General features: G+C 41.9%; 1 protein-coding gene across 1 annotated transcript in view; it reads left to right on the plus strand.

Annotated features, from left to right (window-relative positions):
- The window catches only part of RIF1 (replication timing regulatory factor 1), a gene marked incomplete in the record, with an annotated part of 1305990 nt that overhangs the window by 147058 nt on the left and 1140452 nt on the right, over window positions 1–18480 (plus strand). Inside the window, 1 exon segment of the mRNA XM_044074885.1 lies at window positions 9127–9252. Coding sequence (XP_043930820.1) covers window positions 9142–9252 — 111 coding nt within the window.

An 18480-nucleotide genomic window follows, 5' to 3' on the forward strand; every position in this document is an offset into this window, starting at 1 on the left:
AACCACTTTAGCAATGTGAGTGTCAAAAGAAAGGCCACTGTCAACCTGGGTCCCCAGATCCCTGATAACCTCTTCTGTGCTTAGTGGATTGCCACCTATATGGTAGCTTGGGGTTACCTTGTTTTTCCCGAAGGGTATGACTATACATTTTTTGGCGTTTAACTTCAGTATGTATTATATATATATATATATATATATATATATATATATATATATATATATATGTATTTATATATTATATATATTTATAATTTATTTACGTTATATTTGTTGACTGTGCTTGACCAACTTTTCCCTAGAGGCCCGGGGGGAGATGAGCTCCATTAAGCTAAATAAGTATTAGATGTGTGATAGAGATTAGCATTAATAACTTAACTGTTAAGTTTAAAAAATAATACACTACTACTAATTACATATTTACAGAGAAGAGGGTTTGAAACAGTTATCTGTCTTTAAGTTTAGAAAGCAATTCATTACTACTGGATACATAATTGCAGAGTAGAGGTTTTGTGAATTATCATATACAAAAATGGAATAAAACATTCTACCCTCAGTGAAAAAGGAGTTACTAATATATACATAGAGGAAGCATATGCTCTCAGTAAAATTGCTTGTTAGACAGTTAATGCATTTCTTAATTTGTATAGTTAACCATTTGTACACAACTGTTGGTGTTCATACAAAGGTACAATACAGCTTTTTGACTTTAGCAAGCAATACACAGAAGTAACTCAAGGTAGCAAGCTGCTAACATTTGGTATTTTGAGTGTAATTTTTTAAATAACCATATGATTTTGGGCAGCAAGTGTTTAATAAAAGCAGTTTTTATATTTGGAGAACATTTTAGCAAGGTAGGGACATGGTGTTTTCCATAATTATAGGGCTCGTAATCAAGAATCTTGGAATTACAACAGGCATTGCTGTTTTCTAATGTGTTTTTGCTTTCTTTGTCTTCTGCATCAATGTAGCTGCGGGGAGCAAGTACCACAGACCTCCAACTTACAACAGTCTTGGAGATTGTATTTGTACCTAGGAGAAAAGTCAACTCTGCATACTATGTGCGAAAAGTGAATGCTTAACCAGTAATCTGGAGTTTCTGTATATAATTCTCTCTCTTTGCTCCTTTAGTCTTGGTATTCCACCACTCACAGTTAGGGTTCTGTGAATATCAAATGTTTACCAGGAAGTAGCTTTAAAGTGGATTACAAGTTTACAGTGGATTTAAGCTGTGGCATAACTGTGTGTAAAAGAAGTGGAAATGTCAGATATGAAGATGCATTTTTTGGTTTGGGCTTGGTGGAGCCAATCAAAATCCACCCCAGTCTCCTGTTCTGTGAGACATTTATTTTATGGCAACGTGCTGTTTTTTTTTTTTTTTTTATTTATTTATTTTTTGGCCATCTTTTCTTAAGAGGTTGTTAAAAGCAGTGAAGGAGATTTTAGTCTTGCTGGTAATTCCCCAAGGTAGGTAATTAGGGTGGAGCATTGCTGAGAAACTCTGGTCTGTGCTGTGTAGATTGTTTTGGTGAGTTAGTTAAGCCCCCCCCCCCCTCCCATGCTTAATGACAGTCAGCCCATTCCTGCATCAGGTGTTGGACATTTTTTCCTCAAATATTAAGGGCAGTACCTTACAAGGTAAGATTTGTTTGGATGGGTAAATCTGTTCCCTGTGCTTCTATTGACATCTTGGCAACGGAGGAAATGTTTGTATAGTCCTAATCTCTTGTCCACTGGACAGGGGGAAATGAAGCAGCCTTGTTACTGCATGGACCCACTGTGCTTTCTTCTTTAGTGTCTACATTCCAATACACTGGTTGTTTCAAGCAGTGATGTGAAGGGATAAAGCCCAAAATCACAAGTTGGAACCCTATTCTCAAAAAAAAGCATAAGAAAAAAAAATGTTTTGATACCAGGCTGCTTTCTGCTTTAGTAGTAATTTCCTTTCCTGTAATCTAGATAAATGTACTGTAAGGCTGAGAATGGAAAAGTATGGTCGGTACTCATGTACTGTATTTTGCTAGGGCATTAATTGGATTGCCCTTTGCTCATATGAACTTGGTACAAGGAGAGAGAAACTTCTTGTCTTTTAGTAGCTATAACTGAATGATTTTATATAAGTACTATAATATATGCAGGGCTGAATGAGAGCTGTTGCCTTAAAGTTCTACTACAATGGAGTGGCTTAAATAAAGAATAGGTCACATGAAGGCATCTAATTGCTTTTGTAAAGGATGGTGTTACATACTTGATAAAGATTGTGAAAATGTGAACGCCCGTATTTAGTTCATAGGTAGGTACTAGGCTGTTGGCCTAAGGGCCTAAGTAAGCCTAGCCGACAAGGTTCCTTGGCTTACGCCACCCAAGGTTATTTTCCTGTGCCCCCTGTCAAGCAGAGCCACAGAAGTGATTGCTGGGTTGTATTTCTTTTTTCCCATCAACTCATCAAGATTTTTCTTGAGTGCTAATGAGGACCTTTGCTTGACATAGATGGGTTGTTTGTACGAGCGTATGTGAAGTGTCTAGGGCAGGAATCTATCCCTCCAGCATGTCCTGTTTATTGTGGTGACAATGTTAAGGTCCTTGGAGCGTGTAGCTCTGAGGGATTGGGATTTCTTTAGGTGTAGCATGTCCAACAGGTCTGGATTTGACATAAATTTATATGTTCGGCAGAGATCACCTCTGAGTAGGTGATCTGCTACGGAGTAAAGATGGAGGTTTTTTTGAGACTGTCAGTATAGGGCATCTGTTTGAGGCCAGTAATCCTCTTTGTGAGGGACTTCTATGGCCTTTCCAGCTGCTGCAGATGTCTTTAGGTACATTCCAAAAGGGGCATTGTACTCTATAGTGGGTCTGAGTGTCGACTAGAGGGGAACCATGTTTTCCTGGATGAGAACCTTTTTGTGATGGTGTGCCATGTAGAAGGATTTCCTGATTACTGTTGCGATAGCATTGATCCCTACAAGGAGAGAGACTGAGGGAGGGGGAGGGAGAAGACGGACAGAGACAGTTTCATAATTGCCATGTCTGGGATTAGAACTACGTAACTAGTACATCACACTACAGCAGTACGTAGTTTTAGCATGTGACACAGAGCTTGCTACTTTCTTTATTTTTAATTAAGGTTGTTTCTGGTGTTGAGCAGCTTGGTGAGGCAGGTTTTGCTCTTTGCATCACCACCTAGTTCTTGGAAACATTGTGGCAGTTTGCATCTCCCAGTTTGGTTTGCCCATTTTCTTCCTAGTCTGCCAGTGCTTTTGGGTGCCTGAGTCGCTAATCAAATTTGGGTCACCTGGTCTGTTATGAAGGCTTTATCCCTCACTCTGCAGTGCTGTTGTAAGAGTGGGTGGAAGATTGCTTGTGATCTCTGGTTAAAGGTATTAGCCTGTCTACTGAACCCTAATACTTTTACCTTTCTGAAATGTATAGTTCAGTGATGCTACTAAAAGACTGCATTTGTGCTTCATTGGTAGTCTGTTCACTTTGGTTGCGAGTGTGCAGTGATCTCTGTCTATGGTGCTAGGATAATGAATCTACAAATGTGGTCTTTGGCAATCTGTATGGGTTCTACTGTCTCAATACACTTGCCCGCTGTAGCAACTACTTCCAAAAATAATCTATTTACTTGTAGCTATTCTTTTGAGAGGAACTGGGTTTTTTTCTTTCCAAACATGCAAGTTTAAATTTGCTTTGTTGAACTGAGATTTTGATATAACCATATGTCATGCTATTTGAAATTTGAAGTAATCTCAGCTGCATCTTGTAACAAATTTTGATTTTACACCTATCACAGCTGAGCTCTTTTCTAAAGGTACTCAAATTCTCAAAACACCTACTCTACAGTCGTCATCCTGCCTTATTTTGCCTGGAGTTTTCTAGGGATGTTGGACTTTGCAGGACCATCGTCAGTTTGCTCAGACATCTAAAAAGTACCTCGGGTTCAAGACAGGTAGCCACCATTTTCAGATTAGATCCCTGGCCTGCCCTTCTCCCTGCTGCACTCAGTTTTTAGGAAGTGCGTGGTCTCACCGCAACTTACATCAGTAGTGGGGGGGGGGGGGGGGTACACGTTTATTCTTCCTCTTTACTGCTCTGGTATAGCTTGAAGGAAGCAGTTGATTCAGGATAAGCTTGAGGCACCAGGGACTTCTTCCAGAAAGTGGGTCTTCCCACAGTTTCTCCAATTTAGGCTTGACCTGTACATAATCAAAGTTTTTCTTGGCGCCACTTTGAACACGGTGAAGAACAAAATATCTTTCTTCAGTGGTAGATGTGTATTTTAGAATTTTACAAAAAAATTCCACAAGAAGCTGATGGTGAGAGACTTCATTATTCATGTGGTTTGCTTAAGGATTCTGCGCATGTACAGAAAGATCATGTTGGGTGGGCTTCGTGAAATCGGCACATGCAGAGCCAAGATAAGGTCCTACTGATGCGTCCCTGCATTCATAAACTGGTTCAGCTGGTGGGCAAAAAAAGGTATGCTGCAACTAGGATATACCCTTTGTATAGCATGAGGTTAACCAGAGTCTGACTGCCAGTTTCTCAGACTTCACTTGGAGCTCATTAGGAACCGTATTGTCAACAGCAAGTGGATTCAGTCAGACAGAGCACTTAGCATATTATGAACCTCAGAGTGGTCTTGATCACTACAGACTGTACCATTCTAATACTCTACTTAAACAGGGTGGCACTCGGTCCTGCCCTCTGGAATCTGGCAACCTAGGCAGATAGTCATTACAGCACTACTGCAGGCAGCCTGAGTAGACCTCTGTCACCTAATCATGAGTGGGAGCTGAGCAAAGAGAAATTTATATCCCTGACTGACAAATGTTTTCTGGGCTTAAACCACCAGCTTCTGTCTACTGCACAAGGTTCCCAAGTAAATGACCAACTTCTAATTACTGTACAAAGCTCCTGTGTAGTAAAGCATAGAGGACACCACGTTTTCCTTTTCAGTGGGAGAACCTCATGTTGCAAGTGTATTCTGTCCATGCTGCTTGACACCATGGGTTCTGCATTAAATAGAAAAATCTAGTATGATCTTAATGTCACACTGGTTCAGGCAACACTGATTCTCTCTTTGTGCTGTATCGGGCAAAAGTACCCCAGAACTATCCAAATTTGTGAGGACTCAGGCTGGCAGCTTCTCTTCTCTATGCCTTCCTCAAGGACATGCTTACTGTTATGAATGAGACCAGGAAACCTTTCACAAAGTCTTTCAAAAAAGAAGACTTCCTGTCGGAGGCAGAAAGAAATAAAAGAACCATTCAGCAGAAATATCCTACTATTCTGTATAAATGTATGTGGCAGCTTTACAGTGCACACCGTTCTAGAATGGCAGCAACACCTAGCCAACAACTTACTGGTGAAACAGTTCTGTGATGGGGTTATCCATCTTTGGGCACCAAGGAACACTATTCTACCTCGGAGACCTTTAACTCATTTCAGCACCTGCACTGCTGATTGTGCTGCTTTGCTGCTTCACACTTGCTTTAGTTGTATGGGCTGTCTAATTCAGTCTCAGTAGCTCAGCAGGTCTTGAACACATCTTTGGTGCCAGAAGAACATATACTTGCAGGTTCTATTCCCACCCCAGCTACTTGGATTAATTATAGTAGACTAATCTGGTTACACTCTAGATCACTTGAAAGGTAGATTACTACAGTGCTTTTTAGTGAAACTTAATCTTGGTATTGAATTTGTGGTATTCAGTGCTGCAGATAAATGTATCAAATGGGGGAAAATTATTTTAACTGAAAAAATATGCGGAAAGCTGCTTTACATGTTAGGATTTTTCATATGTTTAAAATTTATTTTGACAATGGATTCCAGGCAGTTGCTGTCCAGCCTGCATGCAATCAGAAATATGACCGTTCATTAACTGACTGCCTGCAAGTATTAATGAGTTGATTCTGTCCTGGAAAAACTGAGCCAGTGATATCCATCCCATTTAAATACCAGTCCTGGAAAAATTTCTTTTGTCACAATCACCTCATCTGGGAGGGTATCTGAACTTTAAGCAACAAGTGAAAGAATACAAAAGCTGGGTAAACGCCTGGTATACACCTCAAGCGAAAAAATGAAAAAAACAATGGTTAAACCACAGCTGAAGATATAAAAATGGAATTCTCCACGCCAGGAAATAAATCACTTGCAGCTTCACAGTAGTGCCCTTTATAAAACCAAAAGTTGTGACTGAGATGTAGTAGTCAGTAGGAAACGATTCACTTGCAGTTTCACTCCAGCTGCCCTTTATTAAACAAAAGTAAGCGCTTTCGCGATCTAAATCAACTGATCGCTTCTTCAGACTCATAAAGTTAAAACAATGATATTTAAAATACGTTTCAGTCAATGAAAACACATGTAGAACTATGACATAGACTAAAGTTACATACATCAGTATATCAATTTGCCTTGTATTCTGCATAAAATAAAATAAAATGTGCATATCTGAACTTTGTCCTAATTTAAGAGCCGTTTACTGTGTTTCATGGGAACAGGGTGAATCCACAAGATAAAGCAGTCCGCAGTAGCTTCAGAGGTCTGCCTTAACCAGACTGTTTAGCTGCTTGTATTCTTTCCACAACCCCAAAGCAAGGAAGAAGGTTATTGCATGTGCCCTTGGACAGCTTGGTTATTACTTACAGGACAAAGTCCTTCTGAATGATCAGTATTTTTGTATCAAGGCAAGGAAGGCAAACCAGTATCTAAGCAAATCCTTTACAGATGGCTACAAAGAATATTGTTTATATTGCTAGAAACATTGAAGAGCCCTTCTAAGACTGATTAGGGCACACTCTTGCAGGCAGCAGATGTTTTGACTGCCACCTTCAGGAGTCTCTCTGCACAAAGCATTTGCAAGGCAGTGTGTCAAATAGTTCTCTGTCCACACCCTTTCAAAACACTTGATGGGATCTACAAGTCAAAAAGCAAAACAGGATTCTGGACCACAATCCTGCAGGAGCTGTTTTAAAGGGACTGAACAAGACAAACTAATCCCCCATTCATGGTGTATCTTTGGGGTCTTTCTGTAGATCAGAAATGATCCATTTGAAGAAAGTACAACAGTTTAATGTGGGAAACTCTTTGTAGACATACATCAGCCAATTCCTACCGCCCTTATTTGTGTGTATTTTTTGTAGGGTGGTCATGTAACTGTAAAGGTGTGGCAACAATGAAAACCAGGAACAGTAACTGGTCTTCCAGTTTGTACCTGTATTTATCCAGAGCACCTAGCTACAGGTTAATATGGTTGAGACTTTCTACATTCAAAAAGGCCGTTTCTCTCTCCAGGGCAGAGCCTTCACTTCAGTCAGTAAAAACAAAACAAAAAAAAATGATGTAGATAGACTGCCTGTTTGCAAGATGCAAAAGTCTCCTCTCGTGTAGGGAGGATTGAGTCCACACTTGCATGTAGATGGAGCTGTGGGATTTGCACCAATCTTGTAGCCAATGCTGGAGTTGTAGTGTAGTAGTCATCTTGCTTGAACATCTAGTTTTCCAGTGAACTTCTAAAGGCAAGTGCTTAACTTTTCACTTGGTGTAAAGCATGCTTCATACCAACCTCACCTAAGAGATTAGTCTGGTGTCTGCTGGTCCCGAGTGTGTCACAGGGAAGGTGTTGGGGTATGTATATTTAGAAATGCAGACAATGGTCCCCTTGAGATTTTTCATTTTTTTCAGTGCCACCAAATGCAAGTGTGACAGAGTGCCATATACTTAGCCTTAAGTGGGGAGAGTGCAAGATTTATGGTTGCACATGCACCATAACAGGTAGTTATTTTCAGTGTTCAGTTTCTTTGGCTCTAATAGTCTACCCGTTTCTGAATTGTATGATGCATAGCAACTGTTCCTACTGTCCGCATTTAATATATGTAATGTATAGTTTTTATTGTTGATAATATTTATCAGGTAAGTGTGAAAGTGCTTGCTAAGATGTGTCTCAATCTGTGGTTTAGGATTTCACTTCATGTTTTGCTTCTGCCTTTTAGTTCTTTGCAGATGCATCATTTGCCTGCTTGTCACTGAATATTTAACTTCCGGCTCATTTTAGCCCCCTCATAACCTGCTTGGCTTTCCGTTCTCAATAAGACTGCATAGTTGTATTTATACTCGTTCTTCTCAAACCGTCTGCAGCTGCATCTCTAGCAGTAAGAGGAAAGCTGTACACGACTTGTATATGGACATGTTGCAGTTGGCAGAGTTAGTGTTTGGAACATGAGGAAACTGGTACCCAGGAAAACACATGTATACATTGATATATCATACAAAACTCAATACTGGCAATGACTAGAAGTTGACGTTGAAGACCTACCCCTGAAGGTGCATGGCAGAGATGTTAACAGTAAGCTGCCATGCTGACCTTTGTTACATGCACACTAGTTAGTACTTCATTATCTGCTGTCTTCTGTATTGATATTATTTATACTTTTACTCCTGCTGTTTTTTTTGTACCCTGTTTTTACTCCTCTGTACCCATGTACCCGTGTGTACACATGCACCCATCCTTTTCTGGAGGAATGGTGCTATTTTTTTGCTTCCTTGTTACAATGTAATTTCAGGCTTCCCCTGTCAACATTACTTCATTCATTCCTCTGGGAAACAGGTACCTTATGGGCTGTTTTTTTTTCCTTCAAGGGGATGGGAGTAGAACCATTAAGTATCGGAGGTCATTTCTCCCCTTTCTTTTGCTTTAAAATTGTGTTGCGTTTGTGCATGCCCAGTACTATTCCAGGGATCTTTTGTAAAGTGGACTTCAAGTGTTTGCTATTAACTTTTTGTGAGCTGCAGGTAATGGAATCCCTGTCCAGTCTTGGCCCCTTCAAAGCCACCACTCTCATGGATCTCCCAATTCAACTGGGAATTTTACAATGGAACTGTTTTGACATGCACTCCACCTCTTGCTTGCAGAGTCGCATCATTGCTCTTGTTCTGTACACCACCTGTAGTGTTTGCCCAAGCTGCTACTTAAACACCTGTTAAATGAGTTGTCGTTTGAGATTTATCCCTTGCTGCTATTGGAGCTGAGCAGCAGGCCTTTCCAGTTTTACTTGATAGTTTTTGTCAAAAGGAATAAGAAACTGCATAAGAAAATAACTTTTTTTTTTTTTCCCACCTCCTTTGTAGCACTTGTCTTCAAACATGATGGCTACTGTTTGCACAGTGGAGCCCAGCCTCCTACCACTTTTGGAGACATTGGAAGATTCCTCAGTCTCTCCAGCTGAACAGACAGATGCCTGGCTGACGATTGCCGTAAGTATATACCAACTGGATTTTTACCTTTTTATTTGTCATTGAATTAGTCATTGTCAACTTTTGTACCTACTTGGTAGGAATACTGTGGAGGTCATCTTGTCCACAGTTCAGTCTTGCTTCTGTCCGTAGGCAGTCCTTGCACAAAGGAATGGAAATAGTCTGTTGTGCACCATTTTGTGATTGATTTGTGTGTGTGTGTGTGTGTGTGTGTGTGTGTGTGTGTGTGTGTGTGTGTGTGTGATATATAGCAAGATGGCACTGTACCCTAGAGTTAAGTACATGGGAGTGCAGCATTTAATAATTTGATACTTAATGGCTGGTTAGGTGGTCTATTTTCAGCTACGAACTGAGATCAGTGAGTAGAGTTAGAGTACACAATGTACAATATTAGAAAAATCATCACATAAGCAGTACACAACAGTAGAAATAGGTCACGTATCTTACAAAATGTGACTCTGCATCCTGTACAAGTTTATTATGCAATGTTCTTAAATGAAATGTGTGTATAAATATATAAATGTACATATATTTTTATGAACATATCAATATTTTAGTATGTTTATACAAGTCTACTTCGGTAGACCGAATTTGCACTTAACGAACTGCAAATTACTTAGTTGACAGCACTGAAATTGCAATACACCAAACAGTCACATTACTGAAGTTTCTCTTACAGGGAAAGAAGACACTTGGCCAACATAACAAAATAACACACTGAAATATGCCAAATCCACCTAGGTGGAGGGGGTCTGCCCCCATCCCCCCCCAACTAAATGCATCAACTATGGGATTGCGCTGCAGTGGGGGGAAAGGGCAAATTTCCACGTTTGCCAAGTGTCTCCATTCCCTGTAAAAAGAATTTGTAATGTTCAGGTTCGGTTTATTGAAATTTCATTGTTGACGTCTCCAGTATCTGCAATTTGAGAGTGTAAATTTGGTCTAATGAAGTAGACCCATTTATACACATAACGAGCCTTAAGCTGGATGTATTAAATTAGTAAACCAGCTTAGTCATCATAGTAGCAGATGGGTGAGGATTCTGAAAGGAGGTGCTGTTTTAAGGGCTTCTTAGAAATGTTTTAATGCTTTGATTCTTTGTCATTGCGAGTTGGTCCTTTTATGAACTAAAGGGTGTGATATCTGTGGGGGAGACGATAATGGCCAAGACATTCAGTACTGAGTAGAGTACTTTGAATTATAAGCTGTCCTGGTGATGGGGAAAGAAAAGCTAAGCTACAGGTCTGTTTTTGCAGTACTTTAGCTGGGTGAGCAAGGGGAGGATTTCATCTTAGCACCGTTTTGGAATCTTTTTGCATTTCAGAAGCTCTATGTAAATGTACCATATCTGTACATTCATCAAGTTGATGACCTTATTGTGTCTTACCTCATTAAAGGTTGTGGGCATTGTAGGAGGCTTTTTCTTCCAGTAACTTTTGTTGTATTGAGGTTGCACAGCTTTGGATAAAAGGTGAGTGGCAAATAGTATTGTTTTAAAATATGGAAATCTTTTGCTGTCTGTTGCCCCATTTACAGAATAGAGAGTAATAAACCCCCATTTGAACAGCATTTGTGTTCACAGTACCCCATGATTTAGTTATTTTAGACCCATTTTCCATAGAGTTGTGTGTGTTTTGTACATTAACAGTATGTAGAATTTGTGTATGATACTCCATACTTGGATATTTTCACCGTACATTTAAACAGTTTGCTTTCATAGTATCCCTTTAAATGACATTAACTATTACATCTGATGTTGTCAATCTTCATTCTTGAGTGATGAGTTTGGTTCTGAATCGATTCAGCTGTTATACAAAGCTCGCACCAGGCAAAACCTCTTGAGCTAAGACTCTACCTATATTGAATCTCTTCCCATTACCTCCGATCTAGTTTGCCACATAGAAGATTGGATGCATCAGCCGATGCTCTAAGCTAAGTGCTCAAAATTTTTGGTTGTTTACTATTATACTCCAAAACTTTTTAATATCTTAATGCTTACTGTCTAACTCTCTCTTTTTTGTGTGAGTGACTTCGTTTGAAGCTTTCTATCCCCGTTTTTACCTCAGGGTATTTGTACTTTGCCATTGCTGGTATTGGGCCTCTCCTTCCCTCCTACCATTGGTTAACTCTAATACCATTGTTGGTATCTTTCCCCTGTTTCCTTCCTTTACCCGTCTGGGTATTCTACATACACCGTAGTTAGTATATCTGAAGAAAAAAAAAGGTTTTTACTATACTATTTCTCTCCAAGCGAGTGTGTGCATGTGCGTTGGACGACATGGCAGAGAAGCAAAAATTAACCTCCAGGTTTAAACAGTGTAAGGACTGTGGCAGAAAGGTGCCCAGTTCTTGAATCTGTTGTCTGGGTGTCCATCTGGAAGTTCAACCTCCTTGTAATGTTTGCAAGGGCTTTAGTGCTCGAACTCTTGCAGAGAGACAAAACAAATTAATACTTAAAGGCTTATTAGTGTCCCTTAGTGAAGCTCTATCTGAGGTGGAGACTTCAAAATCTCCAAAGTCTGAGACAAAAAAAAAAACTGAGCCATTCTGCACCATCTTCACCTAAGGTACATGACTCCAAATATAGCAAATTCCAGGTTCTGACAGTTTCTTCAGAACTGAAGGCAAAAGTTCCAAAAAGTCAGTCTTGTGCTCTGGCACCGAAGATGACAAAATCAGTAACTGCCGTCTACTATGATAACCCAAAGCACTTCGGTACCGACCACAGTTTCAGCACAGACTACCTCACTGTTACTGATAATTGCCATGTCTACTCTTATGGTTCCATCTTCTCCCGCTATTCAGCAGACCATGGTGCCGAAGGTCATGTTATGAGTACTCCACGGACTTGGATATTCCCCTTCAATAGAGCCCTTTTTGGGTCAGCAGCTGAGTCCCTTTGTGGAAAGACCTGAATCTCCTTCAGGAATGTCGGTCTGCTCCTATTGGAAATGGATGTAGTTAGATTAGTGGATCAGCTTTTTGCAGTGGACCTCTCTCCCTCCCGGAGCCGAGGCTTACTCTCCCAGGACTCATAGGTAGGTACTAGGCTATCTGCCCAAAGGCATTTATAAGCCTAGCCAGAATGTGTTGGCTTTTGCCACCCCCTTAGATTAATTCCCTGTGCCTCTGTCCAGCAGAGCCACTGAAGTGATCCCTGGGGTAAACTTTGTTTCCTATCCACTCGTCAAGGTTTCTTTTGAAGAGTGTTAGCGAGGAGCTCTGCCTAATATAGACTGGGATCTTGTTCCAAAGCATGGGGAGTCTCTGGGACAGGAATCTATCCCTCCAGCACGTCCTGTTTATTGTTATGGTGAGGTGTAGATCCCTAGAGCATGTGGCTTGAGGGGGTAAGGTTTTCTTTAGGTGGAGCATGTCCATCAATTTTGGGTTGGACATGGCCTTGTATGTCGGGCAGAGATCACCTCTGAGTAGGTAGTATGCAACAGAGTACAGCTGGAGATGTTCTTCATCTCACATTGCTGCAGTCCTTACATATGGGTAGTCCGCTGTCCTCGGTCGGCCCGAATACCAAAGTATTAGGCTGACGTCGGTCAAGGCGCTTAAAACTGACATCAGGACGTCAGGGTACAAAAGCGCATGACCGACGTCACATCCTCAGTCTTTTTTGCCGCATGGTCCGATGCAGAAGCAGCGTTGCAAGTGCCGTTCGGCGTTCTGAAATTTTTCGAGTTAGGAGTTTCAGACCGAATCCAAGTTGGCTAAGTACCCCGTTGGGGAATATTTTGGTTTTTTCTTGCCTCAGTGTATTACCGGATGTCAGAAAAAGTGAATAATTGTATTTCTTGTGGGAAACAGATACCGCATAGGGATTATCATTCTTTGTGCATTCCTTGTTTGGGGCCTGAGCACAACGTAGTCGGGTGTCGCTTTTGTGCTAGGTTTAATAAGCGCACTATTAAGCGAAGGTTAGATTGTGCTAGGCTGGTCTTCGGGAAGCGGTGCAATTATAATATGCCGTCGGATACTCAGACGCCCGCTTCCACGAAGAAGCGCAAAGACAAAGCGGTTAAACCCAGGCAAGATGAGTCGTCCGTTCCGGACGCCGGTTCTTTAGAGGCTTCAATGGAACCGGTGGTTCCGATGGAGGCTTCTCTGGAGTCTCAGGGGGAGACCTTGATTTTGCAGGATGTGGCCTCTCAAGAGGCAGGCCAGGCTGAAGGGGCTTCTCAGGTTTCTGTACTCCCCTCCCTTCCCAGGGTGGTTAGGCCCTCTCCTTCTGTTTCCAAGGCTTCTTCCAGAGGCAGGCCAGGTTTAGCTTCTGTTGGTGTCACTCCTAGTTCAGCAGGGTCTGTGCCTAAGAAGCACATGCTTAAAATGGCAGAAGATTTGATTACTCTGATTAGAGGTTCTATGCCCCCTCCTGATAAGAGGCCTAGGGTGGAGCCAGAGTTGGAAAGTTTTGAACAGGCTTCGATGATTCAGAGTCTTCGCTGAAGACTTGCAGGAGTACACTCCTTATTCTGATTCTGATGCAGAAGATTCCACTCCTTCTGCTTCTCCTCCAGAGGATTTTTCTTCTTCAGAGACACTTCATTCTATGAGGGAACATTTTAAGTGGGAAGGTCAGGACTTCTCTGATTCACGGAAAAGGCTTAGGGAATTTTTGTTTTTACCTCAACATAGGCCCTTAGCTATACCTCCTGTTCTGGATGTTGTGCAAGATGTATTTTCAGAGGCTTCACTTAATCCTGATTCTCTGCCTCCTGCGCCTGTCAAACCGGATAGGTATTACAGGGTGCCTGAGGCTCATAAATATCTCTATAAGAGTCCTAGGGCGGACCCAGAAACTATTAGCCAGGGACCTAAGGGTGTCAGGGCCTCTGTTGTAAAGAATCCGGTTCCTCTAGATAGAGGCCAGAGCTTTGGATAGATGGGAAAAGAAGGTCTATACATCTTCTACCTTAGCAATGAGGGCTTTGAATTGCCAGTTTCATATGTTGAAATATCAGAATTTTCTTCTTTCTCAATTGAAATCTAAGGTGGATGCTCTGGCAGAAGGCATTGAGTGTAAAGAATTACAAGATTTGGTGCATGTCTCTGAACAGGTGGGTAAGCATTCTTTACAGTGTGGTTTTGATGCTTTGCAGGCCTCTTCTAGGGTGGCTGCCACTGGTTCAGTTCTTCGCAGGCACGCCTGGCTTAAGGATCAGAATTTAACTGACCATGTTAAGACAAGGATTTTGGATGCTCCTTTGCAGTCTGAAGTGTTGTTTGGTCCACCTGTGGAGTCAGTCTTGAAGAAAATGGAAGACAAGGCTAAGTCTATGCAGACTGTTAAAGATTTTTTGCAAGTTCAGCCTCCGAAGTTTAGTAGAAATTGGCCTGCTAAGGGGTGGGACGTATCCTTCTGATTCTCAGTCTAGGGGTAGATCTAGACGTGGTAGGGGCAGAGCTCAGAGTTCCTTCAGATCTAGAACATGGAGTTCACCTGCACAATCTTCGAGTGAGGGCAGGGGCCAGTCCTTTCGTAAACAGGCCCAATGACCTACTGTTTCAGCTGCCAGATCCTTCTTGCCTGGCAGCACCTTTGGGAGGACGGTTGGCACTCTTCAAGGAAAATTGGATTTTAATTACCCAGGACAAATGGGTGTTGGATATCATACACCAAGGTTACAAGTTTTATTTCCATACCTTGCCTCCTTTCAAAGGCATGCCAGACGTTCCTCCTCAGCAAAGACTAGAGGCTCACAAACAGATTTCTCTACTACTTCAAATAGGAGCTATACAACCGTCCCTCTGCCAGAAGTGGGCCTAGGATTTTATTCTCGCCTGTTTCTAGTAATCAAGAAAGGGAACACGTGGAGACCAATTTTGGATTTATCTATCCTCAACACATCTGGACATTCCCAAGTTCAAAATGTTGACGTTACAACAGCTTTTACCTCTGCTGGGCAAAGATCACTGGATGGTGACTCTGGATCTCAAGGAGGCTTACCTTCATGTTCCTATCAGGCCCAGTTGCAGGAAGTATCTGCGCTGGCTGGGACTTTTCATTATCAGTTCTCTGCATTGCCCTTTGGCTTATCTACTGCGCCCAGAGTGTTCACAAAGGTTCTGGCTCCAGTGATAGCTTTCTTCAGGCTAAGAGGAATACAAATCTATCCTTATTTGGACGATTGCCTGATTCTGGCTCAAGGAAAGGACGAACTTCTTCATCATTTACAGTATGTGATGGCAGTGTTAAGATGCCTAGGGTATTCTGTGAACGAAATAAAGTCCAGTCTAGTACCCTCTCAGGACATGTGCTTTCTGGGTGTGAGACTGAATACAGCATCCCAGATGGCCTTTTGACCCCGGACAAACAAAAGAATCTTTCTCTTTATTTCCATCAATTGTCTCACAGTCCAGGCTGACTGCAAGGACAGTCCTTCAAGCCTTGGGGTTCATGGCATCTTGTATTCTGGTACTTCCCAATGCCAAACTGCATATGAGGAAGCTACAATGGTATCTCAAAATGTATGGACAACACTGCCAAGATATGGACACTGTCATTCAGATAATACCTTGCATTCAAAAGGAATTTTTGTGGTGGGCTCAGGAATGTCACCTAAACAAGGGACTCTCTGTGACCCGACCAGAGGCGAGTCAGATTCTAACGACAGATGCCTCAGACAAAGCTTGGGAGCTCATCTAAATGGAAAATGGGTACAAGACACGTGGCCTGCCAGACTTCAACATTTACATATCAACTTGAAGGAGATGTTAGCAGTCCAATTTGCATTGATAGCTTTCAAGGATTTACTTCTTCCAGGGCAGGTGTTGATTCAGACAGACAACACAACTGTCATGTGGTACATCAACAAGCAAGGGGGACACATTCTTACCCTCTATGCAGACAAGCAATGATTTTGTGGGAGACTGCTCTCAGTTTGCAGCTAAATCTTCAGGCAAGGTTTCTGCCAGGAGCACAGAACTCCTTAGCAGATGTGTTGAGCAGACAAATCATGGATCCCCACGAGTGGAAATTGGATCCTCATGTATTTCAAAATTGACAGTGTTATGGGGAACTCCAGACATAGATCTGTTCGCTTCTCCACTAAATTACCAGTTGCCAAAGTTTTGCACAAAAAGGTTTCCTCCCACAGCTTGGAAAGTGGATGCTCTCTCATTCAATTGGAGCAATCTTCACGTGTATGCCTTTCCACCACTGCCTCTCCTCCCAAAGGTACTCCTGAAGGTCAGACAGGACAAGCCAACCATGATTTTAATAGCTCCGGATTGGCCTCGACAGCACTGGTACCCGTTACTGAGAAGTCTGGTACGGGAGCCTCCATGGCCTTTGCCTTCGATTCCACACCTGCTGTCTCAGGAGAACAGTCACCTACTCAATGTCAAACTTCAGTCTCTGCATCTAACAGCCTGGCATATTCTGCTTTAAACCCTGAAGGGTCTCAGCTTCCACAACAAGTTTTGAATGTTATTTTGGAGGCCAGAAGGCCTAGTACAAGGAAAGTTTACGCAGATAAATGGAGGAGATTTTTAATTTGGAGTACAGCAAAGGACTTTGATGTTTCTAAACCTAATTTAAGTGTTGCTCTTCAATACCTTACTGAGTTATTGGACAAAGGTTTGTCCTTCTCCTCTATAAAGGTTTATGCTGCAGCAATTTCTGCTCACTATGACTGTGACCCACCATTATTTTCTCATCCTTTGTTTAAGCAATTCCTTAGAGGGGCAAAGAATATAAGACCCCACGAGAGCTCCCACTCCTGCTTGGGATCTCAATTTTGTGTTGGAGAAACTCACTCTACAACCTTTTGAGCCTGCAGCTACTGCCGAGTTGAAATATTTATCATGGAAGACTGCTTTTTTGTTGGCCATTACCTCTGCGAGAAGGGTTTCTGAATTACAGGCCCTTATGGCGGTTGAGCCTTTCTTAATTTTCCACAAGGATAGGGTATCTTTGCACTAATCCTTCCTTTATGCCTAAAGTGGTTTCTAGTGTGGCTTTAAACCAAACTATTCATTTGCCTACTTTTATGCAAACCCCAAAATAAAGGGGAAAAGATTTTGCACACTTTGGGTATACACAGACAGTTGCGATATTATTTGAGCAGAACTAAAGGGTTCAGGCAGTCTCAGCAGTTATTTGTTTCATTTGCTTTGGGTTCTCAGGGCAAACCTGTTTCAAAACAAACTATTTCTAAGTGGATTGGTTTTGTATTGCTTTCTGTTATTCCCATCATGGTAAGGAGATTCCAGCTGGGATTAGGCCTCATTCCACTAGGGCTACTGCCACTTCTACAGCTTTTTTAGGGGTGGCTACTAAAGATATTTTGGAGGCAGCTACTTGGAGTTCAGTGCATACTTTCTCTAAGCATTACCACCTTCCACTTTACTCTAAATCTAGGGCTGGATTTGCCACTGCAATTTTACAGGGCATTTTGGCAGCTCCTAATGCTTTATAGTTTTGCCATCCTCCCTTACCTCTGCTTTGGGATTCTACCCATATGTAAGGACTGCAGCAATGTGAGATGAAGAACATAGTACAGTTTTGTACCTACCATAAATGTAGATGTTCAAGATCCACATTGCTGCAGTCCAATTTTCCTCCCTCCTTCCCTCTGTAGTTTGAGGTGGTTGTGTGGTTTGGGTTGTAAATATTGTAAATATGGTTAGTGCAGGGGTGGTTGGTTGTTCTTTGCTGTTTTTTGGCTTTGGCCTTTCTTTTTAGGGCCTTCTGACATCTGGGGCAAGAAAAGACTGAGGATGTGACGTCGGTCATGCGCTTTTGTACCCTGACGTCCTGATGTCAGTTTTAAGCGCCTTGACCGACGTCAGCCTAATACTTTGGTATTCGGGCCGACCGAGGACAGCGGACTACCCATATGTAAGGACTGCAGCAATGTGGATCTTCGAACATCTACATTTATGGTAGGTACAAAACTGTACTTTTCTTCAGTCGAGCTGCATAGGGCATCTGTTTGAGACCAGTGATCCTCTTGAGGTACTTCTGTGGTCTTTCCAGCTGTTGCAGGTGTCTTGTAAGGTACATCCCAAATGGGGCGTTGTACTCTGATGGGTCTGATGAGTGATGTGTAAAGGGGCACAATCAACTCTTTTGATCTGGATGCGAACCCTTTTGTGATTAGGTGGGCCACATTGAAAGTTTTTCTAACCACTATGGCAATGTGATTATCAAAGGTGAGATTACTATCTACTTGGGCCCCCAGATCCCTTATTACGTCTTCCGCATTTAGGGGA

This window comes from Protopterus annectens, chromosome 6.part0 (genome assembly GCF_019279795.1).
Source record: "Protopterus annectens isolate FY-2018-M chromosome 6.part0, PAN1.0, whole genome shotgun sequence".
Classification (NCBI taxonomy): Eukaryota; Metazoa; Chordata; order Ceratodontiformes; family Protopteridae; genus Protopterus; species Protopterus annectens.